At 45.3% G+C, this 26345-nt stretch overlaps 2 protein-coding genes across 2 annotated transcripts in view; one reads left to right on the plus strand and one right to left on the minus strand.

Annotated features, from left to right (window-relative positions):
• shisa6 (shisa family member 6) overlaps nt 1-5629 on the plus strand; it is a 53792-nt gene extending 48163 nt beyond the window's left edge. The window contains exons 7-10 of the mRNA XM_068754643.1: nt 2313-2465; nt 4491-4594; nt 4656-4658; nt 4793-5629. Coding sequence (XP_068610744.1) covers nt 2313-2465; nt 4491-4594; nt 4656-4658; nt 4793-5629 — 1097 coding nt within the window. The remainder of the gene's footprint in view (nt 1-2312; nt 2466-4490; nt 4595-4655; nt 4659-4792) is intronic.
• Nucleotides 5630-15276: 9647 nt separating this feature from the next.
• Nucleotides 15277-26345, minus strand: part of dnah9 (dynein, axonemal, heavy chain 9) — a 90913-nt gene continuing 79844 nt past the window's right edge. The window contains exons 72-78 of the mRNA XM_068754542.1: nt 24914-25105; nt 24568-24759; nt 22769-22939; nt 20634-20816; nt 17677-17930; nt 17453-17588; nt 15277-15504 (exon numbers count right to left, since the gene is read on the minus strand). Coding sequence (XP_068610643.1) covers nt 15277-15504; nt 17453-17588; nt 17677-17930; nt 20634-20816; nt 22769-22939; nt 24568-24759; nt 24914-25105 — 1356 coding nt within the window. The remainder of the gene's footprint in view (nt 15505-17452; nt 17589-17676; nt 17931-20633; nt 20817-22768; nt 22940-24567; nt 24760-24913; nt 25106-26345) is intronic.

The following is a 26345-nucleotide window of genomic DNA, read 5'->3' on the forward strand; positions in this document are numbered from 1 at the left end:
AGGACACTGGTTTGGAAGCAAGGCAGTAGGTGTGGACACACCACAACGGTACACACTACACACTCGTGCAGGTGTTTTGATCCAGCCCCGTCAGGGTTTCATTCCACGGAGCCCTGCTCATGCTAGAAGTGATAACGCGCTGTCGTGTAACTCATAACCAATGGGAGTGGCCGTTGAATCAAGGGTAACTTAGTGATGACATTCATTATGCTAGTCCAGGATTGGGAGTCAATGAATTACGAGCTGTTACAATGTGGCACTAATCTGTATCCGTTCTCTTGCATTTGTTGGCACTAAGAAAACTAGAGAATCTGACCAGACTGACAGTAAAAGCTGCAGCGGCTCCTCTGGCTGCTCGCTGTGGCTGCAGTCCTGCAGCTGACAGCGTGCCGCTGTCTGGGGAGCCGCAGGCAGTCCACCCAGAGATCGTGCACCTCCTCTGAACAACCTCTCTCCTGTTGCCACCCAGCCCTGCCACCACTCTTCCATCCTGCTCTCAAACCACCTCCTCACCCTTCTCTTCACTTCTGCAATCTTCATCTCTGTCCTTCTCTCCATCCTGCAGTAGCCTTTTAAAGCCTTGTTTTTCTCAATCCACCGGCGGTTAGCGTGGAGCCGCACCCGTGCCCACTGCTCTGCACGCCGTGACAGACTCTCAGCCCACTGGGGATGAGCGAGACAGAATTAAGGAGCAAAGGGAAGTGGGTGGCAACGTGGCAGGGCAGATAGGATTGACAGAGCAAGGAAGATGGCCATGCATCGGAGAGACTGCCGGTGTTTGCGTGGGTGCATTTGTGAGATAACGTGAAGGAGGCTTTGGTCCAGTACCCCCCCCCGTCTGCATGACATCGGGTCTATTGACAGCGAGTCCTGCCGTTGCTCGCCACCCGAGATCACATCACAGCGCTGCCACAAGCAGGGTCATTTCTCAGCACGCATCTGTCGTTTGCTGTGTGTTTCGTCCCCCCCCCCCCCCCCCCACCCTTTCTGTTTTGGAACACTGTTTCCTCCTGTCAAACCACCAAGTCACCCGTCAAATCTGTCCTGGTCCACATGCTCTGAGTGCCTGATGCAACCACCATTACCCCCCCTTCACTGCCACCATCAAGTTGGAGTTTTAGGTACACAACCATTTCTCAAAGCTTGACACACCCCACTCGGTCCAAAACACCAAAAAACAAAACGTATTTGCACAATTTGAAAGTCAACGGGAAGCAAATAATAGAGAAATAATGCCTGGTAAACGGACTTAGAACTGAGATCCGGCACAAAATGTAATTTTATGTTGTCTTTTCTTTACATTGCATACGTTGATTTAAACTAGCAACACACACATTCTGCTTAAATATGTCATTATGAAGTAAATGTCAACAGCACTTTGTAAAGACGATAGAGTGATGACACTATCTGCATTTAAATTGATTCCCAGTAACCCCGCCTCCCACTCTGATATTCCGTCTGTCACCAGGCACGGAATCTCTGGAGACAATGGAAGCTGACTGGCCATTAATTCAGGCAGGAAGTCGGAATGTCTATCTGAGCTGGTGTTTCCATTACAGGCAAAATGTATAGGAATAAAGTGATTGTTTTGTGCCGAGCGCTGCAGACATGTCTTACACTCTTCTAATTCTAAAACGCAGCAGCAGGCTTGACTGGCTGATTTCTTTTTCTGGCTAATCCATCAAATATGCACAATGGCAGATTATGTGGATTGGGCTGCCAGGGATTTCAAAACTATGTACTTCATGAGTGGGTAGCATGTAGCTAAACATGCCGTAATGGAAACTGAAATATAGCTGTTGTTAGGCAACTGTTGGCCAAAGGTTAATTTACGAAATTACTTGATGACTGCGAATTCAAAATGGCTCAAGAAGCCAAACTTGTTCATTTTCAGGGAAAAAAAGCATTAATGTTTATAATATCAAAAACAAATGTAGTTTTTCTGAAATAGAAATTTAATGGAGTAAGTATCCCACAAAAAAATAATTTTTCCTAACAACATTAACCAAACCAAAAGCACGTCTTTTATTTCTCATATATATGCAAACATTTCAAACTCAATTTAAATGCATGCACGTTTAAAACATTGTGTGTTTTTTTTTAAATCAATGCTTCAGGAAATATTTGTGAAGCTAAAACTCCAGCCTGCCCTCAGGTCGATCGTCCCGTCTCTACCTCCACAGGTGGTCTTCCGTGATGGTCGGAACTTGGTGCCATTTTTCGGGCTGGGGATGGGGTTGGGGTTGGACAAGCCGGCCTGCCCATTGTTTTCTCTTCCTCTTCTGTCTGTATATGTATGTATGTGTCTCCAGAAAACAATCGGATAAGCGGTATCCTGACTTCGCAGACGGAGCCCTACGACCTGTCTTTCTCACGCTCCTTCCAGAGCCTCTCTCACCTACCGCCCTCCTATGAGGCGGCCGTCAAAGCCGACCTCAACCGATTCTCATCCCTGAAGAAACTCAGTAGGTCCAAGTACACTGCACTAATGCAAGAGTAGGCGCCATGCCCCGATGCGCTGCATGAGCACGCGAGCTTTCCTGAGCTCTGACTGGGTCGTTCCGAGTGCAGCCGGTGTTTCGTTTTGCTGCGCTGCGGGCATCAAACAGATTGCAACAGAAATCCTTTTCACAAGATTTGCAACTCCCCATTGAGTAAACGTATCAGTGGAGGGAGAGCACCTTGATCCTTCATGAAATCAGCCTGGTAATCTAAAGAAACAAGGACACACGAATCCCATTCCTCTGTCGTCTTCACTGAAATGCTGCAGCCACCATTTCTCTTGGAGCAATTAAATACACTAAGCGGCGTATTACGCCCGGCGCGGCTTGGTAATGATTCAGTGGGGCTCCGCTGGATTTCTGCTGTGTAGCGAAGTCTCATTGCATGATATTCTCAAATTGGAAGTCAAATATTCCTTAAGGCTCATGTAATTTCATCTTGACTGCCCCCCAATTCACTGCTGGCTTGCAGTCCAAGTGAAGGATGACTATCTACCACTCATCCCGTCAGGGCTCCCTCCACAAAAGCTCCCACACATAGCTGCCAGGCACCATTTCAAAAGAAATGGCAAAATGGGTTTGCGGGATGCAGTGCTGTTTACTGATCCTCAGATGTATTGGGGGGGAAACATTACTGTCCTTTTGCTTGAAGAATGCTTGTGCGAATTAACATAATAGTTTTTGATAGGCGGTGAAGCAAAACCAAATGAATTCAATTGTTGACCACAAAAGAGACACGGTGCTAACACGGAAGGATATCCTTGGGCGGTGTCCTTCAGTCTTCTCAACTTTCTTTTTCCTTCCAAAGCAAATTATTTGCTGCAGCAAATACCCAAAAAGCACTGCTGTGCCTTTGTGTTGCTCAACTTGTCTGTGCATGGAAAGATGGCATTGGATTGTGCTGAGGGAAAGACAGAGCAGCGTTTTCATTGTCAGGATAATAAAAAGGGAAGAATGCTACTGCTTATTAATGCAAATTGGTATCAAACTGGAGAAAAGCATTTCGCCCGTTGCTGCACGGTCATTCATTCAGTTAATGCTAATATGGTTGATGAGTCTGCAATGCCCCTGCCCGGACCTGGAAGACTATTATGGTTGAGAAAGGAACATCATGTTTTTATTATCTCTCATAATGAATCAATTTGCACCGAGCATCTGTGGCTCGCTGCTCACAAGGATTTCGGGTGGGCGTGATCTTGACAAGGTGCTGTGATTGCTGCTGAGAAGATAATTGATAAAGACAGGCTGAGCTCTTCAAATTCTCGGTAAGGCAGCATCTCCAAATCGTCCGAATTACTGAGGTTGTGACTCGACCGCAATAAAGATCTGAAGTACAAACGTACGCACTTGCTTGTAACAGCCGTCTCTGTTTCACGATGCATTTTGTTTGTCTGACAGTTTGTTGTAAATGTGTGTTAGTGTGTGCCCGGTTGTGAACTTAAAGGCGGGCCTATCTGCATGAGTTTGTGTCGTGTGGCATGACGTTGATGCTACGTCACCAGTAAACTCTCCTGCCTTTGGAAATTCTTTTCGACCTGCGTCTAAATGCATGTTGGACTTGTAGCATACGATGAAACACCCACTCAAGGGCATTTAAACACTCACTATTCTCACTGTGAAGTGATACTGTGCAATAAAACAATTATTGGCATGTGTGTGTGTGCCTGCGTGCCTCCCTGCACATCTGGATATGTTTTTTTTACTCTTTCACATGACCTTTGAAACGTTTGCCCCCGCAGTCAGAGCTGCCTGTAGAATCCCAGACGAAGTCTTGATTTGTGGATGCTATGTGCCGAGCATGCAACACGGTCTGTTCCTCTATTTTCTATTCCCCTCCATGAGCTTGGAAAGGTGAAACACTGATGGCGCCGCCAACACTGTCCTCTGCATTGTCTTCCCTTGCATTCAAACACCGACTGGCGGTTCCTCTTCCTCATCCTCTTTGAATCTCCTCATCAACGTTTGGGTTTATTTCTATCTCCTCTGCAGCAGATAAAGACGTTGAGGACTACTACACTCGTAAGCGCCACCTGCCTGACCTGGCAGCAAGAGGCACTCTTCCTTTGCATGTCCTTAAAATAAGTCAAGACCAGGTGGGTACAGGCGCCTAAGCAAGATCATGTCCTTTGCTTTTGATGCATTTTTGAGGCAAAGCAAGTCTGTTCGTCTACCGACTTGAATTAGGCAGACACTACTGCTGGTCTTTCGCTTCTTTTTGCAGTGGTGATTGGCGGCGCCGTTTACCCCTCAGCTTGTGAATAAACTCACCTCATTCATCTTGTGCTCAACAGCACCGGGAACAGCAGCAGCAGCAGGTCCAAAGCCAGCCCCCACAGTCCTCCACCCCCCAGGCCCCTTCCCAGTCACAGTCTTCACAGCAGCAGTCTCAGCAAAGGCAGAGGCCTCGTCGGGTACAGCGGGCCATGTCCCAGGACCGCGTCCTCTCACCGCAGCGGGCCACGCAGCAGGATTACAACATGTCCCCTAATGGCATGTCAACGTACGGAGGCAGGATCCTCTCGGACGAACAGCTCCTGTCTGCGGAGCGTCTCCGGTCCCAGGAGCGCCTTCTTCCACAGGAGCGTCATACTTCTCAAGATCGTCTGTACTCCAAGGACTGCATGTACTCCAAGGATCGGCTCCTGTCACAGGATCACCTCTACTCAAAAGACCGTCTCTATTCACAAGATCGCCTGTACTCACAAGACCACCTCCTATCCCAGGATCCTCTGCTCTCGCCGGACAAGCTGATGATGTCACTGAAGCGCGGCATGGTCGGCAGCATCTCTGGCGGGTTTCATGGCAGCGACATGTCAATGTCGCGCGCAATCTCTCACACAGATGTGTTCATTCCAACCACGCCGCTTATGGATCGCTACAAGATGACCAAAATGCACTCCCATCCTAGTGCCTCTAACAATGGTGGTGGCGGCGGTGGCGCACAGGGATCTGGAGGCACCGGCCATGCCAACTCCTTAACCGTGAACCAGATAGCTTCTAAAAGGCAAGCGTTTGCCTCCAGACGGACCCACACTGTGGAACAGCTCCACTACATCCCACAGCACCACCAGCAGCAACAGCAGTCGCAGCATTACCGCACAGGCAGCAAGACCGAGGTTACCGTGTAGTGGCAGCAAGGACTGGCTGGATTGCACAGGAAGTACGCCGTTGTGTGCACGGGGTGGGGTTGATTGAGGTATGTGGCCACACTGGCCTTCTTTTGGGATGAGATGGTGGTGATTTACTTTCTTTGACTAAGGTTCCAGCACCAACAGCATCCACTAGCTTAATATGAGAGACCGGGAAACCAAGTTACACTGTACACTGCATACACAAGCCCAGCCAGAGCTGCACCCATTATTCAGCAAATTTGGATATTATTATTTCCATTCTCTTGAAGACCCTACAGCAAGAAGGTTCTGAGTTCGATTGCTTTCTGTGCTGAGTTTCCTATGTTCTCCCCGTGTCTGCATGGGTTCTCTCCGGGTTCTCCGGTTTCCTCCGACCTGAAAAAACATGCAGCAAAGATAAATTGGTCATTCCAGATTACCCGTAGGTGCGAATGCGAGCGCTTGTTTGTCTTTCTTATCCCGACGATAAGCTGGCGTCTTACCCGGGGTGGACCACGCCTTTTGCCCGTAGCCAGCTGAGATAGGCTCCAGCAACACCCGCGACCCACAAGGCGGATAAAGCTGTAGACGAGAAGGTTGCGATCGTCTCGTCTACAGGAAAATGGACGGATGAATGAATTCCCTATTCATCCACCGGCTGCTGCCTTGTTCCGTCCGTGTGTTGGTGAGGAAACACTAATTACGTCTGTCAAAGCCTTTATCTGCCCCCCCCCCCTCTGTACAGCAAATCTGTTCTGTGACCTTTTCTGGCAAATCTTAAAGGGCTTTGCATGGTTAAACACAGAGACCAATCCTCCATGCCTTGTGTTGGGCAACATGACACCATCGCAGATGATGAACGAGGATGAGTCTGTGATGACTTTATAAATATATAAATAAATCAATACAAGCCACCGTTTGTTCGCCCTGGCCTGCTCATCGCTCGAGAGAATCTGAAATGGATGTGATCAGCGCTTCTATCTGTTGCCTCTCACAGATGTTCCATTTCCACAAACAAAGAGGTTTTGTGGGTTAAAAAGCACAATCAATTAAAAACATATATTGTTCTCTTTTTGATTTTTTCTTTCTTTCCGAGTTTGAATAGTGATGGCTAGCTTGTTTTGTTCTTCACGCTATGGCAGTTTTCTTTCATTGCTTCCAGTAGTTGACTGTAAATAAGCTATTCTAGAAACGGTATTATGGACGAGTCTGTACTGGATGGACTTTGTATTAGTCTGTTTTCAATAGATTCTTTAAAAAGCAACTATAAATCACTGTTTTGTGAGTTCAGAATAGAAACCCACTTAACCAAGTATTTGACAGGAACAATTAAAACTATACTGTGTTTGTCTTTGCAAAACTATCCATAGGCGAGAAGTGAATGAGTGTGTTGTTAACAGATATACCGCTGTTCGTATTTGGATGTAGACTGTGTTCCATCGACACCAGACGAGTTGAACATCATGGAAATGGATTATAATGCTTGTTATAGTAGGGACAAATAAACCATTCATATTTTTCTAAACACTGAAACCCTTTTTTGAGATGTCTGTGTTGTGTACTTTATTCAAATATCAGTACATCAACCTGCGAGTGAGAGAGAAGCATAGAATACACATAGAAATCAATTGATTTCATTTATTTGAACGTTCATTAAAAAGGATTTAGGTCTTTTAGCAGACTTCTCATTGTTGGAGTTCCCTTGAACAGACAACTATTACCCTGGATTTCAGTTTTTGATATAAAAATCAAAGCATGCCGAGTCAGCATCCTCTGAAAAGCCAGGAATCCTTCTTAAATAAGTTGGTTATAATTTAGGAATATAACAACTACATTAGGGATGAGGAGGAAGATGGATTGTTGCTACTTCACCACCAGTACATTAGACCTTTCCACACACAGTGCCCACTTCATGTTCGTAATGCTTATTCTGATCTTGGCTTTTAAAGGCATTCTGATTGGTTTACTTCATGCTATGCCCAAAGCACACTTATGATTGATTAGGGAACCAAATTCTAATCCATTACAACATGCACGAGCAGCAAGATGAAGCCGGGTGGGTGGACGACGATCTTGTTTCTCCTTGAGCAAAGACATGCTTAAATTCTGACGTGATGTAGGTGAAGCAGGCGAGATGCTGACTTCCTGTTTGATGTCAGACAACGAGGGGCACTGAGTTGTTAGGGCATAAACAAAGAAGGGTCTTCACATCTCTGTGTGAAAAGGGCTTCGTGTGAAATACACCTTCTCCTTTATAACCTCCAGTTAAAGTTACGGCGTGTAAAAATCCTTTTTGTTCCTGCTCACTGAGGTGCACCAGCGATAATGCGATTACTCCTGCCTCCAGAGCAGCCCTGCCGCAAACGTTTGGACGACTCCCAAACTGCAGCAGAGCTTTCCTCTCACACATCTGACAATATGTTACAGGCGAACCCGTTGCTTTGACTGCCAGTGTCCTCATGGGATAGAAGAAGAAGAAGACGATGAGGAAGAAGAAGAAGAAGTTACGTAGCATCTAAATTAACACGGCTGACTTTAATGCTGTACATTCATGATGACTGGAGCAGCACCTGCACCCCGCCACAAACATGCAAAAAGAAAAAACGATGAATAAAAATAGAGAATAATTCTGGGATTCCAATTTCTACTGATCCCCACCCATCAGCATTTAAATGAAAATATGAATCTGCAACCCCCCCAAAAACAAAATGCAACCTACGGCTGTGAGATCAGCTGGAGCGTGAGAGGTAAGATGACTGATGGTCCGAGACAAGCGTTGCAACTCAACCGGAAGAAGAAAAGGGAACACGGCTTTCTGCAAAATAAGCAGCAGCCTTCAAACCAACTTTTCAGATCTAACATCTTCAACAATGTATTTCGTTGCAGTCTGTCTCTTTCACTTTGAATGCAAACATGAGGCAGAAAATATTTAGTTTGAACTCCGCTGAACTTCCAAAGCTGGAAGCTGGTGAGAGAAACTGATACATCTTGATTTGAAACAGAACTGAATCTTTTAGAGTTTGTTCTTCAGAAGGTTTCGCCATCTCGTTTCAACAAACCCATGTCTTGTGTGGACAGGTCCCAAAACAAAGCTCTTTCAAATAAATAAAAAGCATTCCAGTGCACACTGGAATAATATTAGAGGAAAATAGAGTTTTTTCTTTCGTGTTTTTGAAACCTGCCATGGAAACCAACGTAAAGGTCAGAAGAGCTTGACGGAGCCTGACCCTGCTAGCACACGGCCCAAACCGAGATGGCATCCAGCGGGCTTGCGTTCCTTTCCTTTCCTTATTCCTGCTTAATGCATTATAATAAAGCACACAATAAATCTGACTGACATCAGTGCACTGGGCTCAGTAGAGGCCAGGACAATGCGGATTTCTCTCTAGACCAGAAACATAATAGGCTTTTCTGCACAAGAGGACTGTCCTTTCAAACCACATTCATAATTTAAAGATGTTTTAAACAAAACACAGACGAAGAAATACAAGACAATAGCAATTACTGATCCACCTGATACTTGGAATCAGGTCCTCAAATCTTCAGACATGTTTGTCTTGCTAATCACTTCATCGATTATATACTGCATGCGTTTGTAAAATAATAAATGTTTAATTAGCATGAATTGCTCATGGCCAGACAACATGCATTCTGTTGACAGACCAAAACCCACAAATTCACAGCAAGTCTAAATATTTTCAATGATAAAACACAATAAATCAGCTCAGTGAAAGCCTGCCGTTACCCATCATGCACTAGGAAAGTAAGGCGCTCAGAGGTTGAAAGTTTCCTTTCTCTCGCTCACTGTGTGTGTTTGTGTGTGTGAGAAGTTTGATAATGTCGAAAAAAAAAATCATCTTTATTTGTTCAGTCCTTTGGGAGACATGTTGGACCCATTGTTTGGCCAACGAGAGATCTCTGGCCAAAATATCGATCATCCTCCCACTAAATGACCACATGAAGCTCCGTCTCTCTTCCTGTTAGATAATCACTGCTGAGGTTTCTCTATGTGGAGCGTGTAGAAATGTAGCGTTGAACGGTGATTCTGATCAAACAAAAGAATTATCACTGCTTATTAGTTATTACTGATTGCAGAAATCACATTTCATGTTTGAAATTAGAGACACATCTCCGTAGCATTCCAGGAGCTTCCCTGCACTGACCTGTAACCTAGCAACCACCTAACGTGATAATTAAACTTCCCTTCTTTCCTATCTTTCCTCCCTTCACAGCAGAATGCCAAAAAAATGCTATTATTCCCTACAAATATTCCTCACCAAGCTCCAAACCTTTCATATCAAACATCTGGAGCTTCGCTGTTACACATCTGGCTTTCCATGTCACACATCTGTGTTAAGTGTTTGGGCAGTTTAGACCAGTTAGCAGTCCACGCAGGCGATGACACAGGGAGGATAGTTTAATTATACATTAATATTAATGTTCCACACACACGATCCAGTGGGGAGCGGCAAAGTCCGAAAACAGTTCAAATATAAGCACATTAATAGAGAAATGTGAGAAACGCTGGAAAAACTCTTCAACATGATGCCCAAATGTTCAGTAATGATCTCACCTCACCTACCAGGGCAGGAACACGATAAAACAGGTGAGAGGAGAACAAGAGGCAGGCGATCCTTATCAGCACGGAGCAGACATCACAATGGAGGGATAGAAAAGAAGACTTAAAGGGGAAGAAAGGTCAGCCCCACTGGAGAAGCTGTCCCAATTCACTGGCTGCATGTGAAGACTGGCGTCACACTGGCGTCGCCAGGACTGGCCCAACGCTTCAGTGGTGGCGCACACACACACACACACACACACACAGGACGTTTCACAAACACATCCATCCACACCAGGGGTGTCAAACTCATTTCACATCGCGGGCCGCATACGACCTAGGACGATGTCAAGTGGGCCGGACCATTAAAATTGTAGCATATTCAGCTATAAACAGCAAAAATGTCATGTCTTTCCTTTGTTTTAGTGTAATGAAGTACATCAGGAAAAACTATTATTTTACAAAACATTTCATGAAACACCTCAGATTTCTTTTGAGAAACATGCAACTTACTTTTATCATTCACATGCATGCATTACAACTGATCCCATTGATTGTACGAAGGCACAACACTTTAACAAGCAATTGGTATTGAAAAATATAGCAATGCACTTAAAGATTAAATGAGACTTCTAAAGAAAGGGCTTTTTAAACCATTTACACATTTGCATATCAAATCTAAATTGAATCCCTGCCTACACCTCACAAACTAAAGAACTGAAGCTGTTCACTAACATTAAATCACCACAGGAAGGATTCATCTTCACAGAGCTGTATTCCTTCAGTGCAAACAGTGTCTAAGGCAGCATTTTAAAGGCGTTAGTCTCGTCTACACTGCTTTGGTTTTGTTCCTGAAACTTGGCATCTTTTCGCCTGCACAAGTGCATCAGCATCAGGTGTCATGTCCCGACTAGATGTCACTCTCAGAATGTCATTTAAGTGCTTGTGTGTGAGCCTTGAACGCATTTTAGTTTTATTGATGTTCATTACCGACAAAATGTGTTCAAAAGGGTAGATTGTCCCAAACATGCAGTTCTTTGCAGCCAGGGCTGTTCATTTGGGGTACCGTGGCAATAGATACTGATAAAATGTGTCCAGACCTATGGAGGCAAATTTGCCCTTCAAATCTGCGTCACATTGCAAATCAATTATTTCTCGCTGGATGTCGACACATCAGAAACTTTAACTATGAAAGGTGAGCAAAAAACAGAAAGTTCTGTCTCAAGTTCACCAAATACCTGAAAACGTCTCTCAAACTCCCGCAGCAATCCTGCAGGCTTGTCTTTGTACCGTTTCACGTCCGCATTAGATCTCGTCACACGCACGTCTCTCAGGCAGGGGACATGAGCAGGATCGCCACTTGCGCCTCCCACAAAGTCAGCTGCCATATGCTGTTTGGTCTGTCTCAGTGATGCATTTCTTCTACTCTGACCAAAACAGTGCGCCCCCTAGCCGATAATTCTTGAAAAGCATTTAAAAAAAAAAAAATTCATCCTTCAGGCCTGACAGAACCTCCTTGCAGGCCGATCCCGGGTGTTGCTGCAGCCTATCCCAGCTGTCTACGGGCGAGAGGCGGGGCACACCCCGGATGCGTTGCCAGCACATTTTGGGGCCACTCACGCACACACTTAGACCTAGAGACAAGAGTGACCAATTCCCCCCCCGTCCACACACACACACACAGGGGAGAACATGGCAGATTTTAAGAACCCCAGAATCCCAGCTATCCCATGGACAGAGAGGATCTAAAGGCAATGTGCAACCATAGAAACCGCAGGCGCCACTCCAGCACTCTGCAAAGTGTAGAACGTTTATTAAAAAACACCTAATAAGTTTTGAGTCATGCTCTGCAAACAGAATGTGGGGAACAGATGGAACCTTCTTCTTCCACCCTCCTCACAACACTTGTATATAAAAACACATTAATGAAATGAGCAACACCTATACCAGGTGGCTGATCTGCAGCGAGGACGCTTGGATCGGAGGAGCGGCTCCGAGTCCTATTACAGCCTGATGCAACGCACCAAAGTGCATCCATTGAATTCAATACAGAGCTCATATTTTCAATAACCGCAGCACTTCATGAAAAGCGTGTGCAGTCGTCAGCTGCGCCTGTGCATTTATTTTCTGGCCCATCGCTGATCAAATTTAGGGTTAAACTGAGCTGCAGAATTTTCAACCATTGGTCTGATTTAGATGAAGACATTTAGCAAGTATACAGCAGCTACACTATTTCAGCCGTTGGAAACTTGCTCATGTCTCTATGCAAAATCTTGCAGCCATTGCTCCAATAAAAGTGGTTGCAAATGTTGGACGGTGAAATATTCCACGCTGAGGCTGCGTGCCATGAATGAAAGGGCAGCCTGGATGGAGGAAGGTGTAGAAAGGTGATAATGGGATTTGGGGCATAGCAGAGGATCCATTGGATGAGAACAGTTTTGCAGAAACTCTGCTACATCACAGGACAAACTAAATCCTCCACACCGGTTTCATGGATTATGTGCACAGGCCACCTCAATTTTCAAGAGGCCACCTGAAGGTATAATTTGCTAGTTTTCCATAAATCCTTAACTCCATAACATTGCTTTCCTCCTCATATCTGATTATTTATGTTATAAATAGATGTGTGCAATATGTCTCTATTCCCCGTAGTCTTGTTCGCTCTCTCCCGCTGTTTGTCCCTCTCTCTCTTTCAGGTCCTTCTGTCCGTGGTGCTGCAGAACCTGGACCTGTGTCCCTCAACACTGAAGTCCACGTCGCTAGCATTAGCATTTTGTTTTTGTCTGCTCCTGCTCTGTCTCACTATCACTTCCCTATCCATCTCCTTGACTCGTCTCCGACCTGCCATTCTCTCTCTCTCTCTCTTTCTCTCTCTCTCAACCCAGCCGGCCAGACAGATGGCCGTCCACCATGAGCCTAGGTTCTGTCCAAGGTTTCTGCCCGTTAAAGGGAAGTTTTTCCTTGCCTCCGTTGCTCTTGTGGGTCAAGTTGGGTTCTGTGTTTCCCTGCAGGTCTTTCCCTGCTAATCCTGTAAAGTGCCTTGAGATGACTTTATGTTGTGATCTGGCACTATATAAATAAAACTGAATTGAATTGAATACCCCCCCCACCATCTGACTCTCCTCCTCAAACCTCTCTGTCTCTGAATGCATTGTTAAGACGCCATTTTGACCAGATAAGGGAGACACAGGACGGAGACAGGAAGAGAACAAGGGGAGGCGGAGATTTTTTTTTGTGCTTGGCTACGTGTGAATCTACTGCATACGCTGCAGAGGAAAGTGAAAAACCAGAAAGTGTGACACTCCACACTTTCTGATTTGGAGAAGGTTCCTTAATCTCAAGGTGGGAGGAAGAAAGGAGTAAAGTGAAAAGAGCAGGAGAGGGTGAGGGAGAGAGTTCTCAAAAGGAAGAGAAGAGGCACGACTGAGAGACGGTGAACAGGAGAGACTGGAGAGACTGCATATTGGCGCTAAAATGGGATAGCCTATTGTCAGAGACAGGGAGAACCCAAAATCACAACAGGAGAAGGGAATCCAAATGTAACTTTACTGTTTCCAGCAGACAAATCAGAATTAGGCAGGCAGTAGACGAGTTCGAGGAAACGGGCAGAGTTCACACACCAGGTAATCAGATCAATCAGGCAGACAAATCCAGAGGAGCAGGCAAAAAGACGAAAATCCAAAACACAAGCAGGGCGGGTACACGTGAACTACAACGAGGGTTAGAGTGCTGGAGAGTAGGAACAAGTCTCTGGCAGAGAGCAGAGGACTGAGCAGAATCTAAATGCAGGGGGGCTGATGAGGAGACGAGCAGCAGGTGTTCAGAGCAGCACAGGTGATGTGGATGAGCTGATGACGGGCGTGGCAGGCAGAGCAGAGAGAGTAGAGCAGGAGGATCGGGCTGGGATCCTGACAGCCTATATTACATATGGGAAAGTAAAACCACACACAGTCTGGAATGCACGATAAAGAATCTTTATTCTGAAAGTGGAAATTAAGATCAAGTATTTTGTGCACGTAAAATGCATCAGTGGTGTGCGAGCGCACCTTTAAAAAAGGTTAATTAGTGACTGGATTCTGATTTGTCTAGATTATTATTTTTTCTCTGCTCTGACATTTATAACACTTCTTCATAAAGTCACTCACAGATGCATCACATTACAAAAAAATTATCTTCAAAAGCACAATTAGCATTTTAATCATTTACATGCATTAGGTCAAAGTCAAACTGGCTATTTCAACATCTTTATCTCTGAGAGGCTCAGAAAACTGCCCACAAAGGATATTTTGGACTCACTAGAATCCTCCAAAGGTTAACGAGAAACAAATCAGGCAGAATGAGTATGTCTTCTCTCACGGTGGTGTCATCTGTCATTTCTGAGATTTCACTTTTGAGATGTGATCTGCCACTTCCTGTTGGTGGATGGAGAGACATTCTCTGCTACTGACAGTAACATCAGAAATAAATTTGGACAAACACAAAAACTGTAAGATCTGTGGCGATGAGATGTGCTTTGCTATTGCAGATAGAGGAGGTTTCACAGCAGGACACACTGTGGCTCATTAATTTGGTATTGGTGGTATAGAGAGACAACCATCAACTCATGAAACACAGATAGGCCTAATAATTCCATAGCTAATCTCATTTTAACAAAATGTTATTTAATGACTTGTTGTGGGTTCTCATCACAACCTACAGACCAGTTTATATTGCTCAGCCCATACCTGGAGTCAACTGAGCCTTTAGCAAATAGGCGCTCTGACCCAGTCAGGTGTTGCTAAAGCAAGTTACCAGCACCAAATTCAGAATAAACACATAAAGCATTATTGAATCAAAAACAATTTTATTATATTTCGTGTCATTTATGTTTCACATAGAATTCCATATTTTTCTGACGGTCTAAGAGCAATAACAATTGCTAGCCTTAGTGGTAGCCATCAGGTGCTACTGGTAAGTCGTTGCAGTAAAACCCTGAGTGGAGGACACCTTTTATTTCTCACTAAACTTTTCATTGGAGTCGATATTTATAAATTGCATTGACTTGCTTGTTTGGACCAATCGTGATCCTGCTGGCACCATAACCACTAACAATGGGCTTAAAGTCCTGCTAGGTTTGCAGAAGCAAAGCTACTCCAGCTAAAGTCCACTTGGAGGGACTATCCTTGGTCTTCAGGTTGAAGGTCCAGACATATGTTGGCCCCCTCTGGCGGGTCTTATAGATAGGACAGTTGTACACATTCTTGATCTCCTGTTTGTCCACAGGAATGGCCTTGATGAAGATGACTGGCATGGCCGGGGTGAGCTCTTTCAGGCGGGCATCGACAATCATGCCAGTCTGGAAGAAAAAGACAGCGTAGTAAAGGAGAGGGAAGGATGGAGCAATACGTATGTGTAGTACCGTAGTTTCCCGACTACAAGTCACTCTTTTTTTTTTTATAGCTGGTCCTGCGACTTATACTCAGGTATGACTTGAAAGAAATGCCCAGTTATCCACGGTTCCAACTCAAGTATTGTTCGAGATCTGAATGCTGAATCTCGTGAGATTGCCCCATGGTGAGGGGTAAATTAAACGTAGACTTTTTACAATGTAAACCTGCACATTATGCTGCCAGTTTGAACTTGTGAGAACAAACCAACAATTAGTTATGAAACAATTTAACCATGAAATCAAAATAACTATTCAATATTCCAACTGTCTGAGTTTCAGGAGGGGAATACGAACTGTTGCTCCCCCCGTGCAGGTCCTACAGCCTTTTGAAGTTGCACCTTTGGCTCAACTTACCCCATAGCCACCATTTTGAAAAAAAACAGGCTAGCTTGGAAATTCGTGCTGATCTTTAGTGAGGTGATGCACATGATTTTGTAGGTTACAAAATCACCAACATGTGCAATATATAATTTTAGACCGGGATGAATTTGCCTTGAGATAATCCTCATTTTACCTGATATGCAGGAAATTTACTTTGACAAACAAAGAGGGGGTCAACTTCCCCTCTGGCTCATCTTACCCCTATGTGTACGTTCATGACAAGCTATTGGATGACAGACAGAGATCAGAGGCAGGCTCTCTTCATGCCATTGAGGCAGCATTTAATAATGATACAACCAGATATCCGGCTTGTCTCCATTGGCACATGCAATGTTTTTAGAGCACGCCATCGTGGTACTCTTGAAAAGCAGTGAAAGTCGGCAGAGTTTGAGTCAAAGTCAAGCAGCCTGAGAATGCACACTTGTAACGGTGTGAAACAGAGTGGTCCGTCTCATTAATTAATCCTCCTACACTTAGCGCCTGACAAACACGAGTTTCACCATGAATGCACAGTGACTTTCAGGAATGAATGTAAATCCTGATGACTTTGGGAAGCTGAGAGGAGAGAGCCCTAATTTCATCTGCGTAAGCTATAAAACTTTAAAGAGGTGTTAAATAGCAATAACTTTATATCTGTCTGGGAAAATACAAATTATGGGTTCATTGAGATCGAATATAATTTTATATAATGGCACTATATATGGACACTGGTACTATTGCAGCAGAATTATATTGTACCATTACAATTTTCAGAGACTAGAACTGTACTACAAAGATTGAGAATTTGTTAACATTACATAAACACAAGCGTCCTCTGATGTAGAATTGCATTATATCTCCACGATGTTGATATTATACATCATGAATGTAAGTAAGTTTATTGCTATATTGCTGCACAGAGATTTATCCAGATGAGTCGATTGCTCTCTTCTACTATGCTAATCCTCAACACTGATAAAGTATTAGTCACGAGGAGGACAAGAAGAGAGGAGGAGGAGGAAAAGCAGAAGGGAAGTGGAGAAGCTGTGAGGAGAAGCTGTCCATCTGCCTGCATTTCCAACTTTAATGAAGAAAAAGGGAACCGGTTCTCTAAAGGCAGTGATTTAAGTGGTCAGTGCACACTCTGCACATTCTCTAATTAAGAGGTCCACGGGGAAGCTCCTTTAAAGCTGTGTCCATGCAGTAGCTGCATGTATGTAGATAGATGGAGCCCAGGGAAGCTGACTGCAAACAGTAGCACACGAAGCCTCAAAGGGAAGGTGAAGGGCTTCCAGGGGTAAAAAAGTCCAACTCGACTCCATTTAACGATGCATTTTGAGCTTGGCTCAATGCATAAGTTGATCCGCCTATAAGGCGCCTTTGAATTAAAGTGTGCCATTTTTTATTTTGTCCACACCTACACTGGAGACGAGATGTCAGCAGCTACATCTGTCACAGTCAGCCCAGCACAGAAATCAATGTGTAACTCCTGTACCTGCGTGTCCCAGCGCGCACCCTCCATGTACAGCCCGTGGACGTAGGCCCCTTCACGCGGCGGCACGCTGAAGTCCTCACGATTCTTCTTGGTGACGTCACACTGCAGGCACATGCGGTCCAGAGGCCACTCATTCCTATCATCCAGTCGCATAGAGATAGACTGTGTCACAAAGCGTTCTATCACATCAACACTTCATGTCCTAACATACACACTGGCCTTACCTTCGAGCCATCACCTGCATGATGGCTGTGAGGAAGGACTGTGGGTTGAAGAAGCCGGCTAGCCACACTACAGATGGTAAAACGAAGTCTCCTGACCAGACTTCCAGCTCCTTGATCCTAGCCAGCAGGTCCGTGAACCACAGGGCCAGGCCAGACATGTAGGGGTAGGCCCGCTGGGTCCAGCTGTCTGGAACCATGTCCAGGAAAATGGAATTCTGAAGGTTCTCCATATCACTGGTCATGGTAAGTTCTCCCTGAAAAGTAGGGCCACAGGACAGGACAGTATTTAATGTGCAACTGGTATCATATTAATGGCATTGGCCAAAGAGGTTCCCATTTTAGTCTGTGTGTTGGCAGAATTACTCCGAACAGGTCGAGGTGTCAGGATCGGTGCACTCCGGGTGGCTTTTGTTGCTGACTAGCGTCATCACGCCATGACCTCCGGCTAACGCTAGGATGATCTTCTGCCGAGTATAAAGCGGTTCATTCATTCATCTTCTTGAAGACGAATATATGAGTGAATTCAGCTGCTCATCCAAAACTTCGGGTCACGTGTTATGCTGGAGCCTGGACAAGTCGCCAGCTCTTCGCAGAGATCTTGCCAGCCTTCCCTTAAAAATCAAGTACAATTTAAATATTCAATTACTCTAATTATAATTCATCCGAGATTCGAACATCGGCCTAACCGTCCTCTCCAGCACCCTGGACTAGACTTTCCCCGGGAGGCTGATGAGCTAGTGCGTAGTTGTGTGTAGTTGGAGCACACCCTCAGGAACCACCGCTCCGGTCTGTCAGTCCAGAGGCACTGTCCCCGACCGCCATGCGATATTACAGAGACGTGTAAACCGAGACAGTCCCTCCACATCCAGAGACTTAAGATACTCAGGGAGAATCCCGGCCACCCCCGGTGACTTCAGCCCGGGTGATGGACGAGTCCACCTCTGAGACCTCCCGTCTCTGATTCCTCCACAGAACACCACACGGTTTCCCAGAATGTCTTCGATGCCGACCAATAGTCCTCCTCCATGACCTGTCCTCGCAGTAAGCTTCGCCTGCCGGTACCTGTCGGCTGCCGCCGGGGTCCCACGATAAGCCGCTAACTATCAGTGCAGTAAAAACATCCATTGAGTTGAGGTGATGTTGGTGATGATTACAGCAAGGATGTTGTTGTTGTTGTACCAGTTGATGATTGAATGTACGTCTTCCAGTGTTTACTGCACTTTGATGAAGAGGCTGTTGTGCAATTTGGCTCTTTCTGATCATCTGCATAACTATTAGAATTAGTGTTGACAGATGCCACTGCGTCTGTTAAGAAACGTGTGTGTAGGTTCGCTCGCTTTAATTGCAGCAAGGCAACAAGGAATCGAGCGTGCCACTTCCTGTTTGTTCCAGCGGATAACAAATGGAGGTGACATCGCTCTGCCACGCGTGGTGTTAAATGGTATTAGGCCTCAAACCCGACCGGTGCTAACATGACCACAATGCCAGATAAAGAAACATGCTGTAAGATGGCCTAGAGAAGATGTATTGGAGATTAATGAGACGGCGTGCAAATGAAAACATTGGTGTCCTTCAGCCAATGACACTGGAGCTGATGTATTGCTGAAGTACAGATACCCGTATGTGATGGGCATAACAATTTGGAATGGGAGATAGGAGTGATACTGATAAGATTCTGCAGAGTAATCTACATCTTTGTGCTGACTGGGAACCTCTCACTTTAGCAAACGTTCTCAAAATAAGCCCGATCCATCAGTTCAGCCTCAGCACTATGACACACCATGGAACCGTGAAGCCGCACAACCTCACTGAGGCACTTCCTGTTTACTCCACTATGAAGATGAAATATGATTTAATTTGCTGCCACAATAGTCTACGTGGCTTTTAAATCGCTGAGCCAATTTATGGAGGCTTGTAGTGTCAGGAGATCAAAGCCACGTAAAGCCAGCCGCTCCATTTCCTTTTGTTAGGGACACATGAATCAGTCAGGCTCGACACAGAGTGGAAACATCGCTGTCCTTTCTGCAAGCAGAGACTGAAGTCATGCTGAAACTTAGCTTTTGACAAACTGCAGCGATAAGGACTAATTTATGCAGGACGATGTCACAGCTGTGTGTGTGTGTGTGCGCGAATGTGAAGCATACACGTTCAGAATAATTAATTTACCTGTTGGCTGTGCTAAGTTCCCTCCTCTCACTGGCAAGACAGTTAATCATATTTTAGAATAATGGGTTGAGAAGTGTTATTTCAGGGGTGGCCAGTAACCCCCCCTCCTGATTGAACCCCCCTCTGTAGGGTGATGATTAAGGAGGTTCTCAAATCAAACGCACATAAGCCCCTATCAGAGAGGATGACTATTATTGGGCAATAGAATGTCCACTGTGCTCCTTGATGATCTGCGTCATTGTTAAAGACAGCCCTTTATCACTGCTGGTTTAGAGGCGTGGTCTGAGACATGCTCACGACGTGCACAGGAGATGCATCGGAGGAGACGAACAGATCTGTGAGATGAACTGGAGGCAAACATATTTCCTGTAGTTAAATATCTGAACACAAACTCTGATGGGAATGTTGTGTTTGGAGGCAGGTTTCGGTTTTCTGTCAGCTCACCCTTTAAATGCTGAAGTGTATTACCAACTGTAGATGAATAAACTGCTGGAATATGCAGCTCATAATGACACTGGCACGTAAATTTAAATTAAGTGAACCGACTTTTCTATTAAATTTGCTTCTCTAAAAATGCTTGGACCTATTGGAAGCCAATAAGTGATTCAGAAATGAAAGTTCCTCATTAGCAGAACTGCTGTCACCTCATCAGGTACAACAGGACCTTTCTTATTTGCAAGTGGTCACAAATTGAAGAGACTGTGAAGAGATCTGAAATAAAAAGTGTGTTTAGTGTGTTTTATGTCACGGAAGCTGAGAACAGAATTTAATTGGCACTATCGTCTCTTCACCTTGAGTCCCAGGCTGAGTTCTCGAAGGGAACGTCTGATCTCCTGCGTCAGAAGGTTCATGCGCTCACATTCCTGCAGCGCCACCACCTGGTAGGGAGTCCTCTCCTCCGCCTTCCCCAGCAGCTCAGCCATGTTGAATTCCTCCGGGAGCTTCTCCATGATCTCCTCCAGTGCTGCACGTACCTGATAATGTAGGAGGGAATGAGTGATGGATCGTAAAAAATCGAAGTAAAAAAAAAATTCGTTTTTGCCTTCTAGATACTCAGGCCAAGACACAGAAGTGGAGCGAATAGCCATTGAAATAAACGACTCCGGACGGATTGGGGTTATCTGTGTCAGATGCTGACATCCTGAGAAACGGTTTGATATAGACTTTTTATAAATATTCATGAAGACGTATTTTGCAAGGCAGCTCTTTTTATTTTCAATAACAGTCTAATCCCTCCAGAAAATCTATGCTGACATCATATTTTTGTGGGCGAGTGATGAAAGCTAATGTCTGTGTCAATAGATTCCCAAGGCAACGAGCACGAGCGGCGCATCAACGGATTAGGTAGCGAGGTCATCACGTCTATGCATTCTTCACTCCGGCTATCTGATCTGGGTTTGGCAGCTATTGAACGCTGTGAATACAAAGTGAACTTCTTTTGTGAGCTCTGCATAGCTGTCATCTGTACAGACGGGAGAATCCAGGTCCCCGAGCCACAAAGGTCCCGCACCATAAGGCGTCACCGAGGGGACACGTGCTGCTTCAAAGGAGTCACCAGGAAATTAGATTAAGTTCAGGAAAGGGCAAGTTTCATTGAAACTATTACATTTATATTAAGGCTTGAGTTACCGTGGACAATCTCCTTCTGTACATTATGTCAGTATCAACCTCTAATACTTCACATTTGCATTGCTTCACTCAATAGTGGCTAAAATCACTTTCCGTATCAAAGACATCAAAGCATGCACAAATCAGGAAAGGTGTGCAAAGACGTTTGGAAGTTGTTCTCAAAAGTCTTCTTGCAATGATCTGAATGAAGTTTTACACCAGGACAGGAAGATCAACTTGACAGTGGACTGAAATGGATGGGGGCTTACCAATGTGACCTGGACGTGTGGAATTGTGATTGTGTCAGGATGACATTGGAGCATCACAGGAATACTGAGTGGCGTTTAGGAACAGGCATATTTACCCACCTTCACTCCGCACCTCTGCTGCATTAAGCAGATAAAGGTGTGAACCAGTTCCCTCTGCCAACGGCTGGGTGGGGGGGCCTTGTTTACCAGCGTGTTTAGTTGTGTACACAACATCTCAAAAACCATTTAATGAACCCGTGTGGCATGATCGATCGAGGGCTGAGGAAGAGTCGGCTACTTTTACGCTCAGATCTGGGTCAGGATGCAGATCCAGGATTTTCTTCTTCTCTATTAACAGTTTGATAATATTTCGGTACTTTTATGAATTTCTCAAAAAATAATAAGCTTTAGGTATAAAGCTCATATTCATGTCAAAAGAAATGTCAACTGCAACAGAAGGTCAGTGTTATGTGAAAGATGATCTGTTTGGCACTGAGATAAATGTTATTTGCTGATCCAGAAAAGGCCGTCCCTGAACCAGAATCTCCCTGCTGGTGTCAGAGAGTGATTCCGGTCAGAGCCGTTTCAACTGCTGCCATCAATCATTGAGTTTTGGATCTAGTCCGGGTTTTACCAATAAAATGGGGTTTCAGTTTTCACGATGTGTCAGGTGTGTGTGTGTGTGTGTGTGTGTGTGTGTGTGTGTGTGTGTATGTGTGTGTTTTACTGTTCATGTTTCAAAGTATATGCTGTGCAGATAGAAGTCAAATGTTAATGGTGCAAGCAGAAAGAAAGGATGGGTTTGTTTAACTCTTAGAATTGTTAGAGGGACCGACCTGATCGATCCAAAATAGTTAAAATAACACAATATGCCAAGTTAGAATCAAAGCATTGATCAGATCAGTTAATAATAATAACAACAGAATAATAATTACTTTAAAGCTTTTAGTGTCATCAACCATCTACTGAATTAGTACATCAACAAGATCAGCTAGCTATTGTGACGGTTGATTCGTCGTTGCAGCGACAGGCTAAACTCAGGTGAAACTGAAGAGGTGTGTCTTTGTTACCTTTTCGTCACGCGTCGTCCCTATGCTCTCGCCAGCGGCGCCGTCCCTGGGCTGCATCTCCAGCACCGTGCAAAAAAGCTTCCCAGATGTCTGTGTGAGGAAGCCGATCTCCGCGTTGGGGTGCAGGCCGTACAGGTAGGGCGACTCGGGGGGCAAGTTGTGGTCAATGTACTGCATCAGAAAAGCCAGAAGTGTGTGAAAGCCTTGTGTCTTCAGAAACATGTGCCTGCGGAAGCATCTGCCGTCTGCTGGTCCACAATGAATATCAATGTGCTTTTACGCTACTGCACATGAAAGCGGAAGTGGAAAAGGCACTTCCACTAAATGAAAATACTCTTCGAATCATAACGTGCCAAAGATTTGATGGAGAATATATTGGCTTGTAATAAAGAAAGACTTTGCAGGCTGCTTTTTCGATGCCCTCTGGACTCGCTGGCTAACCTCTGCTGAATGCATTCACCTGTGCATTGGCCAGATAGCCGTAAAAGTGCTACAGCACCATCTTTGTTTGTGCTTGTGCCATGTCTTTCTTCTACACACACAGTTTGCTTCGAGTTTTTTAAGGTAGGGCTAAGGTGAGCGGTCTCCACACTGAGGGGAAATGAAATAAAAGTCCCACTCCCCCCTCCCCCTCCCTCCCCAAGGACCAGAGGAGGCATGGCTCTCTGAAACGTTATTCATAGTTTTGTTCCGTTGCAGTTTTTCTTCAGAGACATGAGTGAAGAGTTTCTTGTTCTCATAAAGTACTGCAGAGAGCTGTCTGGATGTGTGTCTATGACCAAGTCAGGCTTAGGATCAATAATGCTGATCAAACAGTACATACAGCTGTTATACAATATGTTTATTCCAAACTTGCTAAATATTTCTACATAAAGAGCTAAAGCCAAATTCATTTGTGTATCTTCACAAAGTAGATGGTGCTGCTGACGCAACCACTTAAAGCAGCGTCCCAGAGTTCGGTCTATATTTAATGATTCCGCACCTCCCGAGCCAAAGTTATCTGCTCCTCCGGTGCAAGCGGAACGAGGGAGCGCGGACTTTTGGGTGATGGATGGGTGTGCAGCTCAAAGCAAGTCCAACTTGCATGCGAGGGCTGGCATGTGTTCCCTTAGTGCGACATCACATGATCGCCGCCGCTATAGCGCCTCGTGTTACTTCAGTCTGGTTTATGCTACTGGGATTTAACAACACAGCACAGATAGGATCCGATCTCGGTACCTTCTTGCCTTGAGGCGACAGCGCTAACCACTGATAGATAGCATTCACTGAATGAAAAATAAAACAAGTAATCATGTAAAACTGTCGGGCCGCATTAACATTAAACTTTCATATCGTCCCGTGGGCTCCGCAGGCCGTGAGTTTGAGACCCCTCGGCTAGGGTAAATACAATGGGGAAATACCAATATGATTCTTAGCTCCTTATCCAGATCACGACCCAGATCAGAAGGTCCACATCTCTATTTGCTGGGGATCAGTATGTATGCATGTTGCGGGTGTTGCTGGAGCATACCCCAGAGAGGCGGGGTACACCCCGAACACGTCGCCTGCACATTTAGTTGATAATAAAAATCCAGTTTCCAGGGTCAAGCATCTCATCGGAATGGCTACTGATTCTTCAGAGTAATAATGTTTCCACTCAGCCATTCCTTACCGGCTTCACGTTTCAGACACTGGATATTATTTACACATTGACTGGAAGCAGCTCTCTGGTGGTCAGGTTTTACTGGCGGTGGCGTTGATGGAGTTATGTGCTGTTTCAGGCTGAGAATCAACCTGGGCCGCTGTCCTGTCCTGCTCACCTGGTGGTAGCTGTTGTAGTCCATGTTTCCAGGCAAGGGGAAGCCAGGTGCTAGGTGCAGCTCCCCCTCCATCATCTCAGGCTTGATATATTCCTCCAAGTAGGTTCGGCATAGGCGGCGGTCCCAGTCGTCCGTGATATGACCCCCATACATGATCTCGCCGAACAAGTAGCGCAGGTCATCGAAAGGCACCTGGGATTTTAAGACAAGGGGGATTCAGCTTTGCTACATGGTGGCCTGCGGTTTTGAACCGAAGTCAAATGTGTTCAGATTTTTAATGAAGATTACAAAGGGCGCCTTTGTAAATGTTTGAACAAGAATAAAAGAGGAATAGGAACACCTCTACCTTGGGATTGGCTTCAAGGTAGTTGTAGAGCACATTGATGGAAATAGTGAGATCGCCAGTGTTAAATGGGTACGATCTGTTCCAGCCCTGGGGGCCAAACTTCCTCCTCTCGGCCACCACGGCATGGAAGTAGCACAGGGCAAACAGGATGCTCTTGAATTCATTCTCCCGCGCACACATTTCCAGAGTGTCCTGGAAAAGAGAATGCAATGCATTAAAAGACATTCACTCACTTCCTGAACCCGACAGCAATTTGCTGGAGCCAATCACGGCTGACTACGGGCGAGAGGCAGGGTACACCCCTGGCATGTGCAGCACACCCCGGGCCACACATAGACATCTGCTCACGCACACACTTGCACCTACGGAGAAAACCCACGCAGGCTCCGTACAGATAACCTGGAACCTTCTTGTTGCGAGATGACAGCGCTACCCACTGTGCCACCATGCCACCCACACATCACAATGTAGCAGGGAAAACAAACTGGACAGGCAGCCTCATCGTCTGTCCTATTTAGTCACTGATAGACAAACAATGCATAACCTCCCTATTCATGACTACATAGCAATAAAACTGACAATCACATCTCCTTTTAACTCACAAGTTGTCAGGCACTTTCAGCCTCCAAGCGTCCTGGACTCATTAATCCAGACAGCCATTTAAAGAATTGGACATAAATGGAATTGTAATCTCTGGGGGTAGAGACAGTTAAATAAGCACGTCAATGACACCTATCGAAGCAAGAAGGCTAAACTCTCTTCATTCAAGAAAGTGTCATGTTGAGCGCAATGATGAAGACTAACCCTTAAGACCCGACCACAGACACACACACTTCGGGAGATCTAGTTATTATTCTGCACACTGCTCTTCTCCTCAACACAACTGAAAGAAATGCATAACCTCCCTATTCATGGACAAAGAGAAATGCCATGCAGCCAAACTGCAGAGAGGACAAACACACACACACACACGCGTGCATGTATCGGAGAAAACACACACACACACGTGCATGTATCGGAGAAAACACACCCTTCAGTGCCTTCTGACAGATAAAGATTTACAGCGGCGTTTACGTGGGTATGAATAGGTGGAACATTTGTAAAGTGCAAATCCATAAAAGCCTATTTTACAGCAGAAATATACAAATGCTATCTCTGTAAAAAAAATGCAAGCTGTTTTTTTCAGATGTTAAATCTCACAGACCACTGGAAGTAGAAAAAAGGCAATGTAGCCGCACGCATCTTGCTGTGAAAAGGTCAGGAGGAAAGAAACGGTCATTTCTCTGGCTTAGCTGGGCTTTAGCCATGCGGGTGGGCTATTACATTGATTAGCTTTCAGTGAGTACCGATGACTGGAGAACTCCTCCATCCTTACCGCAGCAGACCTCCCTGATGCTCCACATAAAGGCACGCTTACGGGTACATAGCAATT

The sequence above is a fragment of the Brachionichthys hirsutus genome, chromosome 21 (genome assembly GCF_040956055.1).
Source record: "Brachionichthys hirsutus isolate HB-005 chromosome 21, CSIRO-AGI_Bhir_v1, whole genome shotgun sequence".
NCBI lineage: Eukaryota > Metazoa > Chordata > Actinopteri > Lophiiformes > Brachionichthyidae > Brachionichthys > Brachionichthys hirsutus.